Here is a 22803-nt window from a genome sequence, read left to right on the forward strand (position 1 = left end):
AAAAATACTTTTAAAAATTAAGTATTTATTATTTAATATTTAATATTATAAAATAAAGAAAACTACTTACATGTGGGTCAAGTTTTTCAGAGGCTCAAACATTCTTCTTTGTATGTTAGCAATCTCAATTCCTTCTATGCTTCTAAAAACAGCAAATAACAACTTTCAGAGTACATTCCACTCAGAATGTTTGCTTTTTAATTTGCATGATTTGTAGTAAAGATCAGTCAAGTGGTTTCTGCCAAATGTGTAAAGCTTATATACTGTATCTCTCCTGATGCACGATGAAAACGCCATTGTAAAACCTTTACATCCGTAGCTCACTGGGATTGTACATAATGTTAATTCTAACTTAAATAATGAATAGGCAAATATGTTGATTGTTTTAATAGTACTAGCCCCACATATAAAACATAAACACCAATATCATGTAATATTGTAAAAATAAAAGTTGATACATATTTGATTTTACCTGAATTACAATTGACAAAATTAGTAAATAATTTGTATAAACAGCCATCCAGACAGAAATTCTAAAAATTAAAGCAAGACTGTAACCTAAATGTATAAAATTTAAAAATATATTAAGTTGATTCTAGAGCTATTCATATTAAGAGAAATGATCTTCAAGTGTATGGATTTGCATGTTTCAGTGTGGATATAATTAATATTAAACGTACCATAATTAATGTACATAAGAAATGGAGCCAAAAATATAATGACACTTATCAAGTATTTCTAACATTAGGTATTGTAACAGATTTGGGTTCTTGGGCTTGTGTCCTCATCGCTCCCGCCCCAGTTCGTCCCTCATCGCATGGGCTCAAACCCGGGTCTCTAGCGTCGCTCGCCAGGGGTCTTGCTGACTGAGCTAAAGAAAACCTTCCTCAGCCTGGGTGGCCAAGATCCCTGTCATGCGCAGGGGCGTATTTGTTACAGTATCATATATTAAACACGCATGTGTGACCGTCGTGGTTCCGCGCAGGCTCGTGCCCTTTGCCACCCTTTCCGTCCCACAGCACCTGGGGCGCGAACCCGGGTCTCCGGCGAAATGCAACAGGGAGCTAGCCACATGAGCTAAAGGAGACCCCCCAGCCCAGGCAGCCGAGGTCACTGCTACGCGCAGGGAGGGCGGTGACTTCACCGTATCCGAACTAGCTCTGCTACACAGGCAAAAGGTATTTAATTTGACTCCTATACAAATATCAGTATAGAAAAAAAAATACAGTTAAATGTTAAAACAACTTACAGTGATTTTAATTTATGCAGGTTATCAAAGAGGTCTGTCTGAAACTCCAAAATCGGATTGTAAGAAATGTTTCTATGAGAAAGCAAAGAAAGGAGAAGGAGAAGAGTAATTAGTTTTTAAAATAACTTTTATTCTATTAATGTAAGAATATATGTCTACATCATAGACTCCAAAATTTATATCCTGATTTCAGTCTCATCATTACCAAAGCTCTACAGATACAGTAAGGAGAAAACTTCCATTTCATAAGAATAAAAATACATTATAACGATATATTGTATATACAGTACATTACAGTCTTGTCTAAATTGTGTTAGAAGCTATTAATATTTCAGTATTATTAGAAAACTGACTGAATAAGTCATATCGTAAAGTGAATAAATTTCCCAGGTGGGATAGACTCTTTTGTTTTTCAGCACAGTTTGTTTTATAACTTATACCTCTGCTCTGTAAATTTATGGATACCTTCATAATAAAGTGGTGTTTATTGTTCCCTGAGCCATTACTGCAAGGCTTCTATTCATCACTGAAGTTTCAACATCAGAGGGCTTTTTTCATCAGAAAAAACAAATGAAAATCCAATGGTATTTCGGTTATGTGGGATAACAGTCCAAACTATTCAGTGATGCCCTTTGCCTCTAAAATTAACTGTCTTGCTTAGGGTGTCATCCATCCATCTTGAAATTCTCTGAACTGTGTGGATGTGCAAAGTCACTATGTTTAAAAATAAAATAGAATATGCAGTACACCTAAATTCACTTTACTTAAATTCTTAACTACTTTCACAAGAAGTAAGCAAAAAAAGTAAACTAAATCTTACTTTAGCAATATTAAGCAAGACTTACAGCTGTAGTAACTCATTGAGATCCATGAATAAGTTTGGTGGTATTGTCTGAATTCTGTTGTTTGACAAATCTCTGTCAAAAGAATAAGAAAAATTATTTTTGAAGAAAATATAAATTGTTTTAAAACTACAAAGAAAAGCAAAAGGAACAACACATAATAATTATGTAATTCTAGCACCTTGCAAAAGTACTCTCCCTGTTCCAATGATGCCCTATTAAGTTGCATTACCAGTGATGTTTTCTGAAGTCAATATTGGGACCTCTTTAAAGTGTTCAGCTTGAGAACATGTATGAAAACTATTAACTTTAAATAATGTGCATACATAATTTGTAATTCGACAAAATTAGAAATCATTGGAAGGGGGTGAATACATTTGTAAGATACTGCATACGTGTCACATTTAAACATAAACAGAACAATTTGAGGATAGGAGCTTTGGAGACTCCCAAGTATCTGTAATAATGAAAATATCTGCAGAATTTTATCCAGTTCCTTTTCAATGTAATGGTGACAGAATCATGGATGTATATATATACAGTATATATATATATCTGCTGCTGCTCTGATATGAACTTTCCTTTGAGGTATAATGGAGCTCATAATATGTATCAATGATGAGCAACTTGATGAAGGGTATGTCTTCAATTCCATTTTAGTGTAAGGGTACTGATGACAATTGATTAATACCTGTTGACTCCAGATTGATAGCATATAAAAGGATTTGTTTATTTCAAATGATTGACCTCTCCCTGAACATTAGTAAGATTAAGGAGATGATCGTGGATTATAGGAAACACCAGGGAGGAGGTCACACACCTATTTATATAAATGGGACTGCAGTGGAGAGGGTCAGCAGTTTTAAGTTCCTGGGAGTTAACATCACAGAGGACTTAACCTGGACCCACCACACCAACACCGCGGTCAAAACAGCACGGCAGCACCTATTCTCTCTCTGTAGGCTAAAGAAGTTCGGCATGCCGTCATATATCCAGGCCAGCTTCTACAGGTGCACTATTGAGAGCATCCTGACTAGCTGCATCATTGCCTGGTATAGGAACTACTTCACCCAGGATCACAAAGTACTGCAGAGGGTGGTGAAGTCAGTGCAGCTCATTACCAGCTGTGAGCTACCAAACATCCAGGATATCTACTCAGCTAGATGTCTTAAGAAGTGCAGGTCCATTCTCAGGGACCCCAGTCATCCCAGTCATAAACTGTTTTCTCTCCTACCATCCAGTTAACTGTACCAAAGCATTCAGTCAAAGACTAAAAGATTACAGAACAGCATCTACCTCCAGGCAATAAGATGGCTAAATAACCAACCTGCAGCTCCTTCAGCAAATCACCCGTAATGGCTACATGGACACACAGTTTTCACTGTATTCGGCATACTGCACTACTTGGACATAATGTATTGCATACACCCTGGACCCATAGCAGCTCTGTTTATATTGAGTATTGTCTGAGTTTATTTTATTCAATAGTGTATTGCACTATTATCTATTATTATGTAACCTTACTTTGTAACTTTTTGTGATTTTTTATCCACTACTGCTGCACGCTGTGTTGCTGATTGACTACTAAAAACTTTGGATCAATAAGCTATTATCAAACAAAACTGCACAATAAACTGAACAGCCTCCTAACCTTTATAAACTTTGTTATAAAATACAATGACCTGCCACAAAGATTACTGCTCCTATGTTCTCAAATGTTTTAACAAAAAACATTTCAGTTTTGGTATTAGAAATATTGAAACTTATTGAAAACTCTGTATATACTTACTACTTTAACAGAAACAACAATGTGATTTTCTGAAGGCGATACTGTAGCTATGAAATACCCATTGTCCATTTTCTAACCACTTCTTCCAAGTGGTCCCAGTTCAGGGTTGTGGGGGAGCCTATCCTGGCAAGCGATTGGCGCAAGAAATGTGTTTGTGCAATCAAAAGAGATGCATCACATGTTGTGAGTCAGTTTATTTCTGTTGCTAGAATAAATGAAAATGGAAAAAGAATGTGTAACTAAGAAAAAGCATAACAATAAAAAAGTGTAACTTACAGTTCCCCAAGCTTCTGTAAAGGGGAGAATGTAAACTCTTGTAATTTGCTGATACTGTTTCGCTGCAATACACTGTGGAAAAAAAAACAATATAATTATGAAACATCACAACAGTTCTAAAATAATTTTAATGCCAGTAGATTCTATTCATTATTTTAGTTTTTTCTTGCTATATATCTTATACCGTACATCTTATTGCCTCTAAATATCAGTCTCATATATAAACAACAACAATTTCTTACTACAGAGTTCTAAATGGAAAATGTGAAAAAAACATTAATATGTCTTAACATTGACCCCTTATTCATTGCGATTATGTATCCCCCTGTTCTTCAAAAGATATAATCCATGGATAGAAAATGAATCCTTACAGAATGGCAGGTATTTTTCTCTTTATACAATCCCTGTGTTACTCTTCACACAAGATATTTGCTTCATTTTCATTTCTATTCACTTCTGTTTGTGTAATGATACACCAATAGCGTGCAATAAAAATCTACTAATTAAGACAGCAACTCTAACTAGCAATTATCATTTACTATTCAGTGCTATTGTTAAAAAGATACAGAAGGATTTCTTTGCATCATTATCACCATGCAGGAGCAATTTCTGATGTTAAATGGGTTGTGTGAAAAAAAAATGTGCACATGAAACTGATGTGAAAAAAGCTTTTTAATGAATGAAGGAGCCAAGCTATATTAAATGCATCACTAATGCATTTTAAGTCACTACTAGCACATTTATGGAAAAAAACCCCAACATTTTAGCATAACAAGCACCCATGATATTTGTCCTAGCTTACTATTAAACACTACTGAAATATGGAATAAATGATTGTTGTATGTAACCATAAGTTAGTTGCAACTGTAATTTTTAAAAAAAATATTAATTTACCCTAGGTTTAAAAGGAATGGAGCACTGCAGATGAGAAAAAGAATGGTTATGTGTAATTAGTTCTTTGATGCCAGCTTATCTCTTTTCCTGACCTGTTGTGTCAGTGCTTGTGTGTGTGAGGTGAGGTTTGTTTCCGAACCAGGTACCGCATTGTCATCGACATGGACGCTAGGAGTGGGGATTATGGTCAGAAGACCCATGTGGGAAGAGGGGGTTTTGGTTGTACTGTATATGACATAATAATTGCATTCAAACACAATGCTGTTTTTAAAATCAAATGGCACACTGTCTTTGTAACAAACCTCTATTAAAAATGTTAAGGGAATGGCCTGGGGAGAAACAGCTCCTGGGTGAATCTACACATATTTAAGTTTCACAAAATTCTTCTTTGATTTTATTTTATTAATCCAATAAGGGTTTGTAAAATGATAAAGGAAACAATTTCTTATAAAGAATATATGCTATGTGGTGAGTGTATATTGGAAAACTCATCACAATAAACTGAGTATGTGAGTATGATATATAGAGAGCAACACAGTGACACAGGGGTTAGCATTGCTGCCTTGCAGAACTGGGGCACAATGTTAAATTCCTGGGTTGTCAAAAGACATACTGGTAAGATCATTGGCTTCTGGGAAAATTGATCCTGGTGTGCGTTTGTGTTTGTGTCTGTTTGTGCCCTGTGATGGATTGGTGTCCCATTCAGGTTGTATCCTGATTTGCTCCTGCAGCCTGAACCCTATATTGGATAAAGTGGTTAGAACATGAATGGATGATATAAAGAGAGACAATATAAAGTGAGTTCATCTCTACTACCAAGAGTAAAAAAAAGAACACATACAGTATCTAAGATTGTAATTTACTGGCAGAGGACTTTACTTACAGTACAGTAAGCATGTTGCACGAAGAAAAAGTGACATTCCCAACACTCTGGATATGATTTCCTTCCAGGTCTCTAAAATAAAATAAAACACTTGCAAATTCAATGAGAAGCTTCTAAGATTGATATAATTGGATACATAAAGTATGCTCTGTTTAGGTCTGAGTCAAGTCTGAGAGTGGTGAAGTCAGCGCAGCTCATTAGCGGCTGTGAGCTACCAAACATCCAGGATATCTACTCAGCTAGATATCTTAAGAAGTCCAGGTTCTCTCCTACCATCTGGTAAATGGTACCGAAGCATTCAGGTCCATTCTCAGGGACCCCAGTCATCCCAGTCACAAACTGTTTTCTCTCCTACCGTCGGGTTAACGGTACCGAAGCAGTCAGTTAAAGACTAACAGATTACGGAACAGCTAAATAGCCAACCTGCAGCTCCTTTAGCAAATCACCTGTAATGACTACATGGACATGCAGTTTTCATTGTATTTAGCATTCTGTACTACTTAGACAAAATACACTGCATACACCCTGGACACATAGCAAATCTATTTATATTGAGTTGACTTTTATTAAATATCTATTGCACCATTATTTATTATTATGTAACCTTATTTTGTAATCTTTTGTGATTTCTTTCCCACCCCCCAGGGAGCTCGTAGAAAAGACACTACTGCTGCACGCTGTATTGTTGTGCATTTGATAAATACACTTTGATTGATTGATTAATTGATTGTGTTTCCTCAATAACAAGAATCTTGTAAGTGGGGAAAGGGTCTATTCATGAGGAAAATACACTGAGTCATATTTGAACAAAACTTACAGCCAGTTTAGTCGAGGCATCTCCTGGCAGATGGCTTTGTCATGCAGATGACTGATAGAATTATTTAGCAGAACTCTACAATGAGAAAATTACAGTTTGGGTTTGAAGCAATACTGTCACATAAGCCAAAGTTTCCTATAGCATATGTCAGCAAGGCAAAAAATATATTACATATATATTCCCAAGTACGAAAAGGTGATGGAGAAACAGTTACAATGGTTATATTACTTTTAAATACTTGTTTGAACAATATGTACAGTATATCTGCTTGTGAAGGTGTATTTCAGAACAAGTCAGTGCCCTAAAATTATTTACGGTACATTTTTTATATTAGAAAGGCCTACGTTTAGCGGTGATCATAAATACTAAAAAAATGTAATTATTTCCACACGTGGCTTCCTTTCTTTCTCACTTGTTAAGCGATATCTGTCAAAAAACAAAAGAAGCTAACAAAACGGTATCTTATGGTACAACAAATCAAGTGGGAAAAATAAAAAGGAAAAAATATACTTTGTTTAAAAATGCAAAAAGTCCAGTTAAAGAAAATGTGAACAATAAATTGCGAGCACTGGTGAAAAGGCAAAGACAGAATTGGAAAGAAATGTTGCACTAGAGGTTAAAGTAAATAATAAAAGGTACTTTATTCTTTCAGGAAGTGGTTGGATGAGATCTTTGGATCAATTAGATTCCTTAACCAAATAGGCTAGGTGGCTGAATGTCCTAATGACATTCCTTATGTTTTTTATGTCACTCTAGATATTGTATATGTCTTGGTCAAATTATGTTTATGTTCCTTGTTTTTGGTGGTAGGTTAGTGTAAATCTTTGATAAATCATGTGAATCTTTTACTTTTTGTGCATCTAAATAGTTACTAGGATACTAAATCTGAAAACACCTTTTGATGAGAAGTTTACAGAAAGAGTCTTTATTATCCTCAAGGGGGCAATTGTTTTACAGCAGCAGTGTTGGTGTACAGATGGACAGAAAAAAAAACATGACAACAGCAATATACACACATTTGTGCATAGACAATGTAAGTTTGTATTTTTCTATATTGCTTTCATTCAGTACTTCTGCTAATAATATTGGTTTTATCTGCTAAGAGATCCCATAGTATGTGTTGAAGGATCTGCATTATTTTAAACTGGACTAAAATTGTTGTCCTAATAAACCACAGTGCAGGAGCATATGGTGAAACCTGAATATTTGCATGCATTTAAATGTGTTAGTGTTCAGCAGATAAACGTACACAATATCCTGGACTGAACACTGTACTTAAGATGTTACTGAACACATGCATAAGACAGCAAAGGAGCAATAGGTTTATTCCATGCTGAAAAGAGAAGAAAGAAAACACAACCTTTCGGCCATGGAGCCTTCTTCAGGTGTGAGCAAGGTGTGTTCTAAATTCTAAAATGATTAGACTTTTTAAATTACAGTATTGTGCTAATAAAGAACAAAAGGAGAAACTTACAAAAGTACCAGTGATTTCAGCCCTGCAAATGTCATTGATGAAATTCGGTTTATTTTGTTATTTTCCAGGATTCTAGAAACAAAATTAAGGATATGATGAGTATTCAAATTCAAATAGCTCCAACTAAATAAAAACGATTAACCTAAGATTACTAGGCAAAGTTTAAAATGTATAAAAACTGCATAGTATAGCAGTCAAGTCAAAATTCCATAATAGTGATATTATAGAATGAAGTCCTGGGAGCAGAAAAAGAAACATTCTAAATAACATGATTTAATTCTTTTTAGGAGTAAAAAATGTGATTCTTTGATTTTGGTGAAAGATTTTCTATGGAACTGAAATCAGAATTCTGAGTGGGATACCAAATGATTTCAAAGTTATTCGCCCTGAACCACTATTTTACAATAGAACTTTGTAACATGGTGTACAGCCTTGTAGATGTATGGGCGATCTTCATAGAATTCATCAATGCTGACAGCATTTAGACTTGTCTAAAAATTAGTAAAATGTACTGTTAGTGATGGAGCACTGCACAACAAATCACGTCTGCAAATACTGTCACCCTCACACTAATGTGATTGGACAATTAACTACTATTTGAATTACAATCCTCTGATCTACCGCCACATTTGGACTCACCCAGAGCAAGTGAGCAAGACATTTTGGAAATTAAAAATAATAAGTATGAAGAACAATTGTGAGAAACCTACAGCCATTCCAACTTATGAAGATCTTGGAATACGCCTGGTTTCAGATAGGATATCTTATTGTAGCTCAAATATCTGGAAAAAAGAAAATAAGTAATATTGGCACAGTGTTCCCGGTATTTCTTAAATATTTATGAAATCCTAAAATCACTTGAAAGAGCCTATAGAAAATGTTTAATAAGTATGATTTTTATTATCTTATTTCATTTTTACTTATTTGATCTAAATAGATATTAACATAAGGCTGTGTACTATTTGATCATTAACAAAACCTATAGTACATTATTTATGCAGGGTAAATTGTCTCTTTTACTGGAATCCTTTAGTAGATTAATTTTATTTCAGTTCAGGTGAATAGAGAAGAATTGCCCTCAATATTCTGGAAAAGATATTTTTTCTTTGGACAATATGTGAAGCAAAAAGACATCACATGAATGTCTTATCTATAAAAAAAGAATACTAAAATGATTAAATTCCTGACCATAATTTTAACATTTCTGGAATTCCTTTGATTCAAGGTTTAATCATTCAAAAATGAAATCTCATTTTCTGCATGGAAAATAAATCAAATTATTAGTTAATGGATTTCCTTTTTAAAATGACACACTCAATCTTATGAATTAGTTATGCATGAAAAAATGATGCCCTTGGAGAAGAGCACATTCTAAAAGGCAAAACATAAACCATATAAAACAAAGACACAAAAAAGCAGAAAACACACTGAAATAAAATATGACGATTACGTCTAATTTTAATAAAAAAACAATCTCGTTAATTATGAATTATCAAAAAACAGACACAGGTGACACTGCGAATTCTTTGACTGAGGACTGCTTACATCTCCTGTAATGATGTTCCCTTAGGAAATGCATTTTCCTTTCAGTAAATATAGATCAATTTTTTTTTAATCTAGCTGATTTGGTGAGTGTACAAAAAAATCCAAGAAGCTTAAATCTTTTCCAGTAAAAAAATCACAATCTACACAATTTAAATGGTGCAAATCATTTCAGGCCTTAGTCAACTATATGGATTTTGTGTGAAGTAAATCAACACAGCCCACGCTACACTACATACCCCACTTAACTCCAAATGTAAATCTGTTCTCTTCAAGGACAAATTAAACTGATGGATTTCAGCTGTTATATTATCAAATAAACACAATTTAAAGAAATACTACTCCATAGCATATTCTCTTATATCTCTGAAAGCAATAACTCTACTGTTCCCTAAACACAACTGTACATGTCTTGCTCTAAAACATGTCATTAAATGACAGTTCTTGCTTTTTGAGTTCACTGCATCTTTTTGATATTGCATGATGCTGAAGGTAAAACAGAAATATTTTTAAGAATTGTTCATGGCAACTATTGACTAGCTGCTTAAGTAGTTCTCATGCAGTATTTGAACAACACAAACAATGACAACGTAAATTTCTCAACTCACAATCTTGTTAAATTATACAATCCTCGGAATGCGTTAGGGTTAACAACTCGGATCTTGTTGTGTTGTAAATACCTAGAAAATAGCATATTTTCATTAAATAAACATGCCATACAATTAATTGCTATTATAACAATAATATTTCTAACATTTTGCTTACTTTCTATTAGGGATTTAATAATAGCAGAATTTCAAGTTATTTTAAAGAAAAACTCATTGGGCTGTATATACAGTACTGTATGCCCCCTAGATCAATGCTCCAAGAATATTATTTTCAGTGAATAACCACAAGATGTCAGTGCAGAATCTTGACACTGAATTTCCTATCAGATGACACACAGTCATGTCCTTTAAAAATAGGCTTTACATAATCTCAGAATTTGAAATGAGTCAACATATTCAGTTCCCTTTGTAAGGATCGTTAAATGTCACAATGGAAAAGGTTTCTGATCTTGTGTGAGTAAATATTGTATTTATGGAATTTATACTTAAAATACTTTTCTTGTAAAAGAACAGGTGTCAGCTCTATACTTTTACCTTATAACACTTCATACCACTCATAAAAATACTTAAATTTCCCCGGTGTTACAGTGTTCAGGGTTCACTATTTACAATGACCAACAACACACTGCTTACACACAGGGAGCAGGTATAACACATTTCAGTAGTGTAACTACAGAATATCTTATTAGGTGTGGTTAGGGGCTCTGTAAAGCATGGTCACTGCACCAGAACAAAAGGGGAAATAATATACATTAACAATTAAGAAATATTTGTTTACAGAAAATTATATAAATATAGCTAGCAGCCATGTCACTTTGTAACTTACGATTGGCAATCCACTGAAGCTCAGCAGGTGAGAGCCTGGTCAGTACCTAGATGGGAGACCTCCTGTGAAAAACTAAGGTTGCCGCTGGAAGTGGTGTTAGTGGGGCCAGCAGGGGGCGCTCATGCTGCGGTCCATGTGGGTACTAAAGCCCCAGTATAGTGATGGGGACACTATACTGTAAAAATGCACCGTCCTTTGGATGAGACGTCCTGACTCTCTTTAGTCATTTAAAATCACAAGGCGTTTCTCGGAAAGAGTAGGGATGTAACTCCGGCTTCCTGGCCAAATTTCCCATTGGTCCTTACCAGTCATGGCTTCCTAATAATCCCCATCTATGAATTGGCTTCATTACTCCGTTCTGTTCTCCTGCCCACTAATAGCTGATGTGTGGTGAGCGTTCCGGCGCACTATGGCTGCTGTCGCATCATCCAGGTGGATGTTGCACAGTGGTGGAGGGGAGTCACTATTACCTGTAAAGCACTTTGAGTGCAGTGTCCAGAAAAGCGCTATATAAAGTAAGTGTAAGTTATTATTATTATAAAATTGCTTCTGTATTTATGTTGGTCAGTTTATTATTATTGCTTAATTATTATTATTAATATATCTTGTACGCATACAATGGGTTTTAAAACAGCTGCATTTATTAAGGAATTTAGAACATTATTTAATTATTTAATCAACTTCTGATATCAAGATGCTATTTTTTTCTGGTGTTATACTCTGCATTAACTACCATACTATCAATCTGCAATTGTATCATAAAAATAGAATTTGACATTAATTAATGTTTTATCTTTCTTTTCTCACATGCTTATGCTTATGAATATTTCAGTTAATATGTTTAATTGCACAACTGATTGCATATGGCATTAGGTTATTTTTCCTTTGAGTCTTGGACAGAATGAGGCTTTTTTTCTCTGGCAGCCTCCTAAATATTCCTGGTGGAATGCAGAACACCTGTGGGTCATTAGGATTTCTCCATCAGATTTAACTACCATTTAAGTCTCATATGGAAATCCATAGAAATATATGAAATTTACTAGAATGTTAGCAGCTGGTACCAGTACAAATTCTGTGCACATTTTTTACCTTTGTAAAAAATAAAATATTCTTATTAATAGACTGCAAATGATTTGCAATTGTGAATTTATACTGCACATAGCAGAATTTATAAAAACAAAATCTTCCAGACATCTTCAGGGGAACTTTGCAGTTGCAGAATGGCCAGTTATAATGCACGAAGGTTTGGAATGGACAGTCAGATCATAATATTTATCAAATCAACATTCCTCCTACCTTTAGTGGAGTTCAGATCTGGAGATCAGACTGTTGAAATGTCAAGGGCACTGTTGGGATATTTCATTTTGCATTTTGCAACATATATTTAGATTAATTTGCCGGAAGATTCTCAACACATAAAACTTTGTGTAGCATGGCTTTCTTAAGTATTTAAAAATTCTCTAATGAAGCAATCCTTGATGTCTCACAGATTCTGCTCAGAAGAGTTATTCATGCCCTGTGGTAGAAAAAATTCAGGCCATTTTTGATCCTCCACTAGATTTAATTCAGTTGTTTTGTCAAAGTCTAATTACAATGAAATGAGCTGACAGGTATAGAGGAGTAGTGCACTTAATACGTTGGCTTTAACCTGCCTGCATAAGAAGATTACAGCACACACCGAAGATCAGTACTGTCATGACTCCCTTATAAAGAATGAACCAGAGAGGCAGCTACAAAGATGCAGCTGGGGTGAATGGAAGATGTGTGCAGAGAGGCACATCCCTCGTTTTCTGAAGTTAGATGCATTATTTGGAATAGGGTGGTAGGTTCCCCATTTTAACAAGAAAGAGGTTCTCTCTTTAGTCTTTAGTATTTGTGCCTCAGTTGAGAATATTTATTGGTTCTGTGGAAAGTAGGGCCCACGTTATCACATTTATTGTAAATAATAAAAAAAAGAAAAAAGAATGTATGTTTGTTAATATTAAATATGTGAAATATTAAATAAAGTGTAAATATATATTGGAACAATTAATAGGTTTATTCCATGCTGAAAAGAGAAGAAAGAAAACACAAAGTTTCGGCCGTGGAGCCTTCTTCAGGTGTGGAAGGGGTAAACCAGTGTCAGGTCCTGATTTCACCTTTTAAATTTTTGCCTTTTTAATTTAATTTCTCTCACCTCCCAACTTGTAACAATATTTACTTTGGAATTTTGAAGAACATGTATCATTTTATGGACCAAAATAAAAGCATGAAACATTTGTAATAACTCCAATTAAACTGAAACAGAACAACTAAATTATCTGTTAACAACAAAACATTACATTTTGTTGGGAAAGGATAAGAAAAAAATATTTGCTTTTGCTGTAAACATATTTTGCTATAGTAGAGCATGTTACGATAGAAACACCACACAGCACCTTGACGTATTACTAATCCTGCTTTATAAAAACTTTTTTTCTATTTATGGAAAACTAAAATTAGTCTTTATAACAATGTAGAATACTGTTTTTAATTGTTTAATAGTTTATTTTAAGCACTATGGCTCCTAATATATTATGTAGGTTAACCATTACATAATTTATTAATGCTTCTTAAATGAGTTAAAGCTAACTCCATCTGACATTGTGATATTTAAGTAGGATTTTCTTGGAATGTAGTTTTCATATGCTGTCTTTAACAATAACAGATACTTCTGCATCTGTGGATGAGTGGGGGAAAAAGTGAGATTTATTTTATAAAATAGTATTTAATCTCTTAATTTATGCCAGTAAAATAAACTCAAGCCATGTTCCATAAAATGGAATTATGATGTTGCATTAAATCCCTTATTATCATAATGCTTGAACATTAATGCTTAGATATAATATTCCTGTGCAGCCACACACAATTGAAGAAGGCTAGCCAGTATTGGTTGTCTCCTACTCAAGCCATTTGTAAGTGGGTCCCACAAATGTTTTGGTGGGCTAAGGTTGGAAAAGAAAGTTGGCTATGTGTTTTTTTAGGGTTTCCTGACATTGTGTCATTGTAATCCAAGCCCTGTGCAGTCTTACATTAATTTGCTGAAAAGTCATCATGCTCTGATGGAAAGTGATTTCATTTCTCTGTTGCCTCTGAAGAGCTCAGTTATTGAGTATACAGATCATTTTCATGTAAACAATGATGTGCAAGATATTTCTTTCTGGTATTCTTTGATGGCATGGAATTCTTCCCTCTGCAGCATAATTTCCAAACCAATGCTTGCATTGTGATGATCAAAGGCTGTCACTATATTAGTATATTACTATAGTACAATACATTGTACTATAGAAGTGTCAGAGGTGTCATCCTTCAGATTACATATTAAAACAAAGTCCTGACTATTTGGTCATTAATAATAATAATAATAATTCCTTAAACATATAAAGCATTTTTCTGCACACTCCACTCAAAACGCTTACAGGTAATGGGGACTTCACCACCACCAATGAGCAGCATCCACCTGGATGATGCGACGGCAGCCATAGTGCACCAGTACACTCACCACACATCAGCTATCAGTGGGGAGGAGAACAGAGTAGTGAAGCCGATTCATAGATGGGGATTATTAGGAGGCCATGATTGGTAAAGGTCAATGGGAAAATTGGCCAGGATGCCGGGGTTACACCCCTATTCCTTTCAAGAAGCACCTTGGGATTTTTAATGACTACAGACAGTCCGGACCACGGTTTTATGTCTCATCCAAAGGGTAGCACCTTTTTACAGTATAGTGTTGTCACGACCACCAACCTGCCCAGATCAGCCCCCAAGAGAGCTAGTCAGTGCCAGCAGCAGGGCGATAATTATAAGCGCCACCGCATGTGTTAACTCAACACCAGACGCCCTACTGTGCAGCATGCTGCAGTATTTAAGCCTTTCCAACCCGTTTCTTGCTGCTCGGTATTGAGTTTACTCCCTGAGAGCTCTACCTGGCGATTACTAAACCTGGTGTCACTCTGAATTTTTGACTACCCCTTTTGTCTTTTGCCTTTTGACTTTGGACCTCACCTCTAGACTCAGATTGTTTACCTCCTGTGTTAATCCTGGATTCCGACCTCCCTTTCTCCCTTCGACCACGACCTCGCCTCTCTTCTCGGATTGTTTGCCACCAGTATTTGTCTTGGATTTCGACCTTTCTTACTCCCATTGACCATGATCTCGCCTCTAGATTCGGATTGTTTTTTGCAGTGTCTACCACCTACTCCTGCGGCTGCACAGGATCCATATCTCCTCATTAGGGTATCCTTACAAGTGTCCCTGTCACTATAGTGGAACATTAGGATCCACACAGAGCACAGGGTGCGAGCTCCCTGCTGGCCCCACTAACACCTCTTCCAGCAGCAACCTTAGTTTTTACAAGGAGGTCTCCCATCTAGGTACTGACCAGGCTCAGGTACTGGTACCAGGTACCAGGTACTGACCTTAGCTTTAGTGGGTGGCCAGTTGTAAGTTACAGGGTGATATACCTGCTGGCATTAAATACATATTAGCATATTCTGCTAAAGGAGTAAGGGTTTTAATTAGGTGGGTAGCTGCGTCAGCATGCGTAGGCTGCAAAGGAACAAGTAATAGGTTTATTCCATGCTGAAAAAAGAAGAAAGAAAACACAACGTTTCGGCCGTGGAGCCTTCTTCAGGTGTGAGAAAGACAAGGCAGTAAGCAAACGTAATGTAGTGGGAGAACAGAGGCTGGGAGAGAGGAGGAGTGAGAGGCGGGAGCAGGGGACAGAAAGAGAGGCCAATCAAGGGGTGTGAAGTCAGAATAGGTGTAGAGGGTTTTAATCATTCATGCCCACCTATAGTTCCTACTTAATTCAATTAGTAAAGCATTTTTTTTTACTTTTCTGACATTTAAATAAATAAAAAAACAAAAAAAACAAATTATTTTTCTTTTTGTTCTTCTTATTAGTCGGCTAGTTGTTAAAGAAGAACATCTCAATAACATTGCTTTGTGAAGACAGCAATTCTGAGTTTTTCTCTCCTTGTATCAATTAAATGCATGCTTTTTAAATAACTATATAGAGAAATAAAATTCTGCATGTATCCAACGAGTTCATGATAAATTTGAGCATTTTCCATTTTCCGAAAGAAAAAGAAATTATGCATTAGTATACACATTGTTTTCACTGGCATTAGCATAGCATTGGCATAGTTTGTGATTATACCCAATCAAAGTCAACAATTAAATGGACTCTTTCCAGTGAATGAAGGTCATCTCTCAGGGATGATGGAATTCTTACAATTAGATAGTAAGTCATCCAACAGGTTTGTGTTTACAGATATTTGAAGTGTTTACACATACCTATTCTAAAGTTTATATTTTAGTTATTTAGCAATCAGTTTGATTGAGCAATCAAGTTGTTTATCAAACAATCATATTCAAGAATAGTATCAGAAAATAACAGCAGCTAAATGATTACAAAACTAATCAACATTTATGTAACCCAGTACATACAAGATAGCATGGAAATTTAAGATCTTTACAAGCCCTGATCTCAACCTGGACTAATAATGATCACCAACCCTGAACATTAAAACTAATTTTAAGGGAAAGCCAATGAAAAAAGTACAGTGGACTCTAGGTAAGACAGGTAGAAGGAAGCATAGGAACATTTCATATGGGAAAGGAATTCCAGAAAGGGTTAGTAAGAGAGCTAAAAGAACAATTACCAAACAATTGTCCAAAAGGACAGACAGTTGGGAAATGGTAGAAGGATAATTTCACCACAGAAGAAATTCTAGAGTTCTAAGTAACCTTACTGTCCAAAATAATCCTAAGAAAGGAAGGGTCCCAGGAACTGACTTATAAAACCAGGATAAAAGAACTTAGACTTAGAGTTTCTGAGAAGAATCTTAGTGATAGGAATGCTTTTTATTGAACATTCATGGCAGATATACAGTCTTCAATATCAAAGCCTGAAGTGAACTCAGGTATCTGAGTGGAAATTTCTGGGATTATGTGGATAATATCTCCATGCTTATGAAGTCAATGCACAAAACGTAGTATGTTAAATAACAAAGGCCCCAAAACAGAACCTGTGGAACACTACATGTAAGCTGGCTTGGAGTGTTATTTTTACTATCAAAGAATACAGATTCCATATTATTACAAGATTAATGGCAAAAGGAGTATTGATATTGAGTAGGGATAAGCACTCATGGTTTAGCATCAACATTGATACTCCAGAAGATAGTTAATAACAGTCTTTATCACCCATATTCTCTCCTGCTCTAGGGCAAACACCAGACTAGGAGGGCTCAAGGAAGTTCTTATTAATCAGATATCTCAACAACTGACAATAATCCTGTTTGGTGTCTTGGACAGGAATGGAAGTTAAGGAATAGATTGGAACATTGATAAAACCGAAGAATCAAGTGCATGCTTCTTGTACTGTATACAGGTAAGGCACAGCTGTGTCTGCGAGTAGTTGGCACAGTACATAACTGAAAGGATAAATTGATGGCATGTGCAGATTTATTGCATGAGTTAATTGCTGCAGGAATTCCTGTAAAATATACTGTACCAAAAAGTATGAATGAAAGATTACTTACAGTTTCTGTAGATTATGATATTTGTAGAAAATATCAGCGTTCAATTTCCTTAACCTATTTCTCTGAAGAGACCTGAAATATTGATAATTTATTAGTTTACAATCTGGACATAACACTCAGTCATCTCTGTGTCTTTTTATGTTATTGTCACATCCTACAGCTTTCAAAACGTAAAAAAATGTATAATATATTGAAATCTGTTTTTTCACAGGAATGCAGTACACTATATTTAGTGTAGAAATTATATTTTGATATGTAATGCTATATAAAACTGTTCAACCTATATTAATCTGTTATTTAAAAATACCTGGATAGAGTACATTAAAATAAGATAATTTATTGACTTTGTTTCTTAATGTAATCACTTTTTACCTCAACACACCCAGCCCATTTGTTTTTCAAGCAATACCTTGATAACGAACCTCTTTTGACTACGCCTTTAAACTGCTCATAAATGGATTTAAGGCACATTTCAAGACAGAATTCCAAGCCAGATGTACAGTACTGTGCTATTTACTACATCTTTCAATTTGGTGGAGGCTACATGTGGGATGTAACGTGTATTGTTTAAACATTAACTAACAAATGGTAGTCTGTGTAACTAATTCAACCCATACAAGCTGTTGTACGGCAGAAGACCTATCATATCACAGCTGTCATATTTTATAAATTACTTTGCACAACAGGCCATCAGTCAGCTAATATTGAGTAGTGACTGTAATTGTATGATATCAGTCAGCAGCATCTATTTTTCCGAGAAGATAAAATTTTCTTATGTCAATAAAACCGTGCAACTGTGGAACAGCTGTGAGTTGCATGACAAATCATGTTAGGACACATATTTCAACTGTTGCTTAAATGTTGTCATTAATTTTTCAGATAAATATATTTAATATTCAAGTTTCCCATATTAATATGTCATACACTGTGTACATTTCCTCATCTGTACGAAAGTATTCAGACCCCTGGAGTTTTCACATTTTGCTACTTTGAAACCTGTAGTCATGACTCTTTGAATTATTAATAAATACGGTATTTGCTAATAAACCTACTCCACACACTCAAAACAATAAACAATAAGAAAGGTAATATAAAAGAAAAACTGAAATGTCATAATTACATAAGTATTTATGCAATTTTGCTGTGGAAAATCTAAACTAATATTGGGCCACAAAATTACCTCAATATGTTGCAATGACAATTAAAGGAGTGGCCTTCAGTGAGAAAATGTGTATGAGTCATCAATACCCCAGTTACTCCATGTGTTTTGAAATGATCACAGAGTTCATAGTTCAGAGTTCTCAGAGTTGGCTGAGATGGGAAAAATGTGCATCAGTCAACAATATCCAGAACACTTTACAAAATGGTTGTATATGGCAAGGTCACAAGAAGTAAGCTATTACTAAAAACAACAGCAACAAAATATTTAAGTGATACTGCAATAGGTTTTGTGGTCAGGTGAAACAAAACTGGAAACTTTTGATTTAAATGCAAAGACTGTGACTGATGAAAAGTCCAACATATTGCCTCACCTAGTTAATACCATGCATGCAGTTAATAATCAAGTCAATTGATATGTAGTAGCTTTCTCATCAGCAGGAGCTGGGAAGCTTCTTGAGATTCATGGGAAAATTTATGGAGAGAAGCACAGACAAATTCTAGAGAAAAAGCTGCTTTAATCTGCTAAAGACCTGCTAAAAGCACAACTAATATTGATACTAATTGTTCATATGCAGTGTTGAATACTTTATAGGAAATATGTTTATATGCTTATGACTAAGAAATTGGACAAGAAACACCAAATATGCTTGCAGGTGTAATGTACATTCAGATTCGATTTGTTTTCCCATAGCTCCTTGTTGAATAATAACTTTCATACATTACATACCCAAAACAGAAATACACAAACAGCATGTCCCAAGAACAAAATAACACATAAACAGAGAACAAAAAGGTAAGCATATTGAATAAATCATAAATGTTGTTATTTTAATATTTAATTTCATATCAACAATTAATTTATATTAATATTGAAAGGAACTTAATAATTTCTAAATATTTGTACTGTGTGTAAGATAAACAGATATGCTTACTATTGTAGGCTCATATGTAATTCTAGTCTGAACATCAATCATCAATCAAGCTGTGTGTGTGATACGGAAATACATCATCCTTAACTTGAAATGGGTCAAATATGACTTGAAATGCTTTACTGAAAAAAACTTAATCTTCTTCACAACTGCATAAACCTTTGAGAGAAATTGCTGAACTGGAAACCAAATTGGTTTTCTAGAATATGCCAAAAATTGTAATTACTGTCACTCATGCTATTTGCTTTATCCTTGTCAATACTATTTATAATAGTACTATGTTTTCAAAAAATTCAGAACTATTCATTTTTTTATCTTCCTTTCACATGACTATTAGCAGTATCTTTGTTTTTTATAAATCTATCCACAATAAATGAAACACAAAATTCAACCAAGATGGAACATAATGATACTAATGTTTATATATAAAGCCCAAGCATACTTAGAAAAGCTAGCTTGTAATAAAGGCAGAATAATAGGTTTGGGAAAAATAAAAGCAGAACAAACATACTCAGACTTTACATGAAGGTGTCTACGTATTAGCATCGATTTGTCCATATCCTTAACACATTGCCAAAAAAAAACCAAATACTGTTATGTCTGTATTTTAAAATAGTGACAAACTTACATAAAGCTTTTGACAACTAGAGCGTCTGCCTCTTAAGTCTCCTCAAAGGCATATTAAAAGTATAAATGTGATCTCTGACAGTTACGTAACAAAGTATTGAAGTGTAAAAGTGAAAAATTTAATAAATATAAACTTGTAAAATAAGTGGTGGATATTATTTAAGCTGGTAGTATTTTTTTCAGACCTAGTGTATTATGCTCTTTGCCCTTCCAGAAGTACTTTCCTCAGCTGATCTACTTACATCTTTGTCACATTTGTGGACACTGAGGGCACAGATTGAAGCTGGGCATCATCACAGTCCATTTCCAGACCTCTGCACGAGCACTCGCCTGGAACAGTCCCAAGTACTACATGAAGAGAAATGAAAATTCTGGCTTTAAATATGCTTTTTCTTTCTTTTCAGCTTTAGGACAACAACATTGTACTGAACAATCTACATCTTCTGACAGAAAACCTTTTTTTATCCACAGTGAATTTAGGAGTTGTTTTCATGAGTCTCTGTTAACCTGTAAGGGTAAATTATTCTCAGTAGCCCAACATCTTTAAACATAACAGTTGTCATGAAAGCACGCTGATCACTCCCCACTGTACATCAACGGCTCCCCTGTGGAGACCACCTCCCTAGCCAATAAAGCACAGCAGCGTCTCTATTTCCTGCGGTGACTGAGGAGGGTAAACCTTCCCCTGCCCATTCTTACCACTCTCTACAGAAGCACCACTGAGAGCACCCTGACCAGCTGGATCACTGCAGGGTTTGGGAATTGCAACGCTTCTGACTCGCAAGACCCTGCAACGAATTGTGGGAACAGCTGAAAAGATCATTGGAGCCTCCCTCCCTTCCATTCCTGTCACCTCTCACAAACGCTACTTACACAGGGCCTCCAGTAAAGTAGATGACCCCTCCCACCCCTTCCAAAAACTCTTTGCCCTCCTACCATCTGGAAAAAGATATCGCAGTGTATGGGCTAGCTCCACCAGACTCTGTAAGAGCTTCTTCCTGCTCTTTAACACCCTGGAATCTACTTGCACCCACTCCAATTCCAGAAACAGGGTTTAAATTCCCCCAGTGTACTGTATGTGTATCCTGTCTATGTCAGTGTCCTGTCTGTCCTGTCTGTATTTACACAGTGGACCAGGAGGAACGATATTTCGTTCCACAGTATACTTGTATATGGCTGGAATGGCAAATAAACGTGAACTTGAATTTGAACTTGTAGACAAAAGGTGATAAAAGGAACTGGTACTTTAAAGTACTTTGGTCTTTACTTTCTATGTTTTCAGTTGTAGCGGCAATGCTTGTTAATAAGACAGAATTAAGCGTTGGTATGCTCCTAAAAGAGGCCCCATCTCACCCTCCATCTCTGTGGTGCAGCCACAGAGAAAGAATTCATGTAAGCTGATTTAAGAGTGTTTTCTTGTGATAAGAAACAAGCTCCCAGACGGGGATGCAATTAGCTGAGCCTGGCTATCATGATCAATGGTCATCTATTGGCGCCTATCAGTCTAGGGAGTGCCGAATGGACATCTGGACTGCATTCCTAAGTGTCAAGAGTAAGTGACTTATATCTCACCTTGACCAACCAATCAGGGACTGGCAGGGCGTGGTAATACCACGTGGGTCTCCAATGCCCGCCAAACTCTCAACCAATCAGCACACATCTGGGTCTTGATCAAAAAGGGAGCGCAAGCTCAGTTCTGGGCTCTCCTTGGCCATTTTCGCGCATCCTCAGAGACAATCACGTGACAACTGCTGTTGTCTGCAAAAGGACTTGGACTTTGTTCAAAGCGCGAGGCCGAGGAACCCGTACGTACTCAGAATTCTACCAACGTGAATGCTCCGCTTGATCAACGGCAGCCTACAGTTGGACCCTCGTCGACAACCTGAATAGCTTATTCAGAAACAGCGCTGGACCGGGAACGAACCAGTTTCTTCCCAGGCAAAAGAGTGACTTGTGAGGACTCGCGGTCACACTCTGTGCATAGAGACTTTCTACTAGCCAGCCGGACTGCTGGTAGATCCCCTCGGAGCAACGACTGCCCTGCGCGCCGCAGTTAGATTCCTCCGCCCGTCCTACTCCGAGCTGCACCTCGACTGGTTGGCCGGTAGCCAGAGGACGCCGTCACAACGCCCATTGGACAACCGCTGCAACAGAGGCTGCAACAGAGCCTGTCAGCTGGTTTGGTGTTCGTGCCGGGAATTCCAAATCCAAACACAGTGGATAAGTAAACCCCATGTTCTACATTGCGTCTCGAGAATTCAATTGTACCTCAACACAAGTTGTTATCAATTTAATTCATGAGTAATGTATTTACTTCCGA

At 36.0% G+C, this 22803-nt stretch overlaps 1 protein-coding gene across 1 annotated transcript in view; it reads right to left on the reverse strand.

Moving 5' to 3' along the window:
• rxfp1 (relaxin family peptide receptor 1) overlaps positions 1–22803 on the reverse strand; it is a 49824-nt gene that overhangs the window by 11007 nt on the left and 16014 nt on the right. The window contains exons 5-15 of the mRNA XM_069187830.1: positions 20726–20831; positions 17767–17838; positions 10375–10446; positions 8935–9006; positions 8225–8296; positions 6751–6825; positions 5934–6005; positions 4157–4228; positions 2095–2166; positions 1250–1321; positions 71–142 (exon numbers count right to left, since the gene is read on the reverse strand). Coding sequence (XP_069043931.1) covers positions 71–142; positions 1250–1321; positions 2095–2166; positions 4157–4228; positions 5934–6005; positions 6751–6825; positions 8225–8296; positions 8935–9006; positions 10375–10446; positions 17767–17838; positions 20726–20831 — 829 coding nt within the window. The remainder of the gene's footprint in view (positions 1–70; positions 143–1249; positions 1322–2094; positions 2167–4156; positions 4229–5933; positions 6006–6750; positions 6826–8224; positions 8297–8934; positions 9007–10374; positions 10447–17766; positions 17839–20725; positions 20832–22803) is intronic.

This window comes from Lepisosteus oculatus, chromosome 1 (genome assembly GCF_040954835.1).
Source record: "Lepisosteus oculatus isolate fLepOcu1 chromosome 1, fLepOcu1.hap2, whole genome shotgun sequence".
In the NCBI taxonomy this organism is placed as follows: domain Eukaryota; kingdom Metazoa; phylum Chordata; class Actinopteri; order Semionotiformes; family Lepisosteidae; genus Lepisosteus; species Lepisosteus oculatus.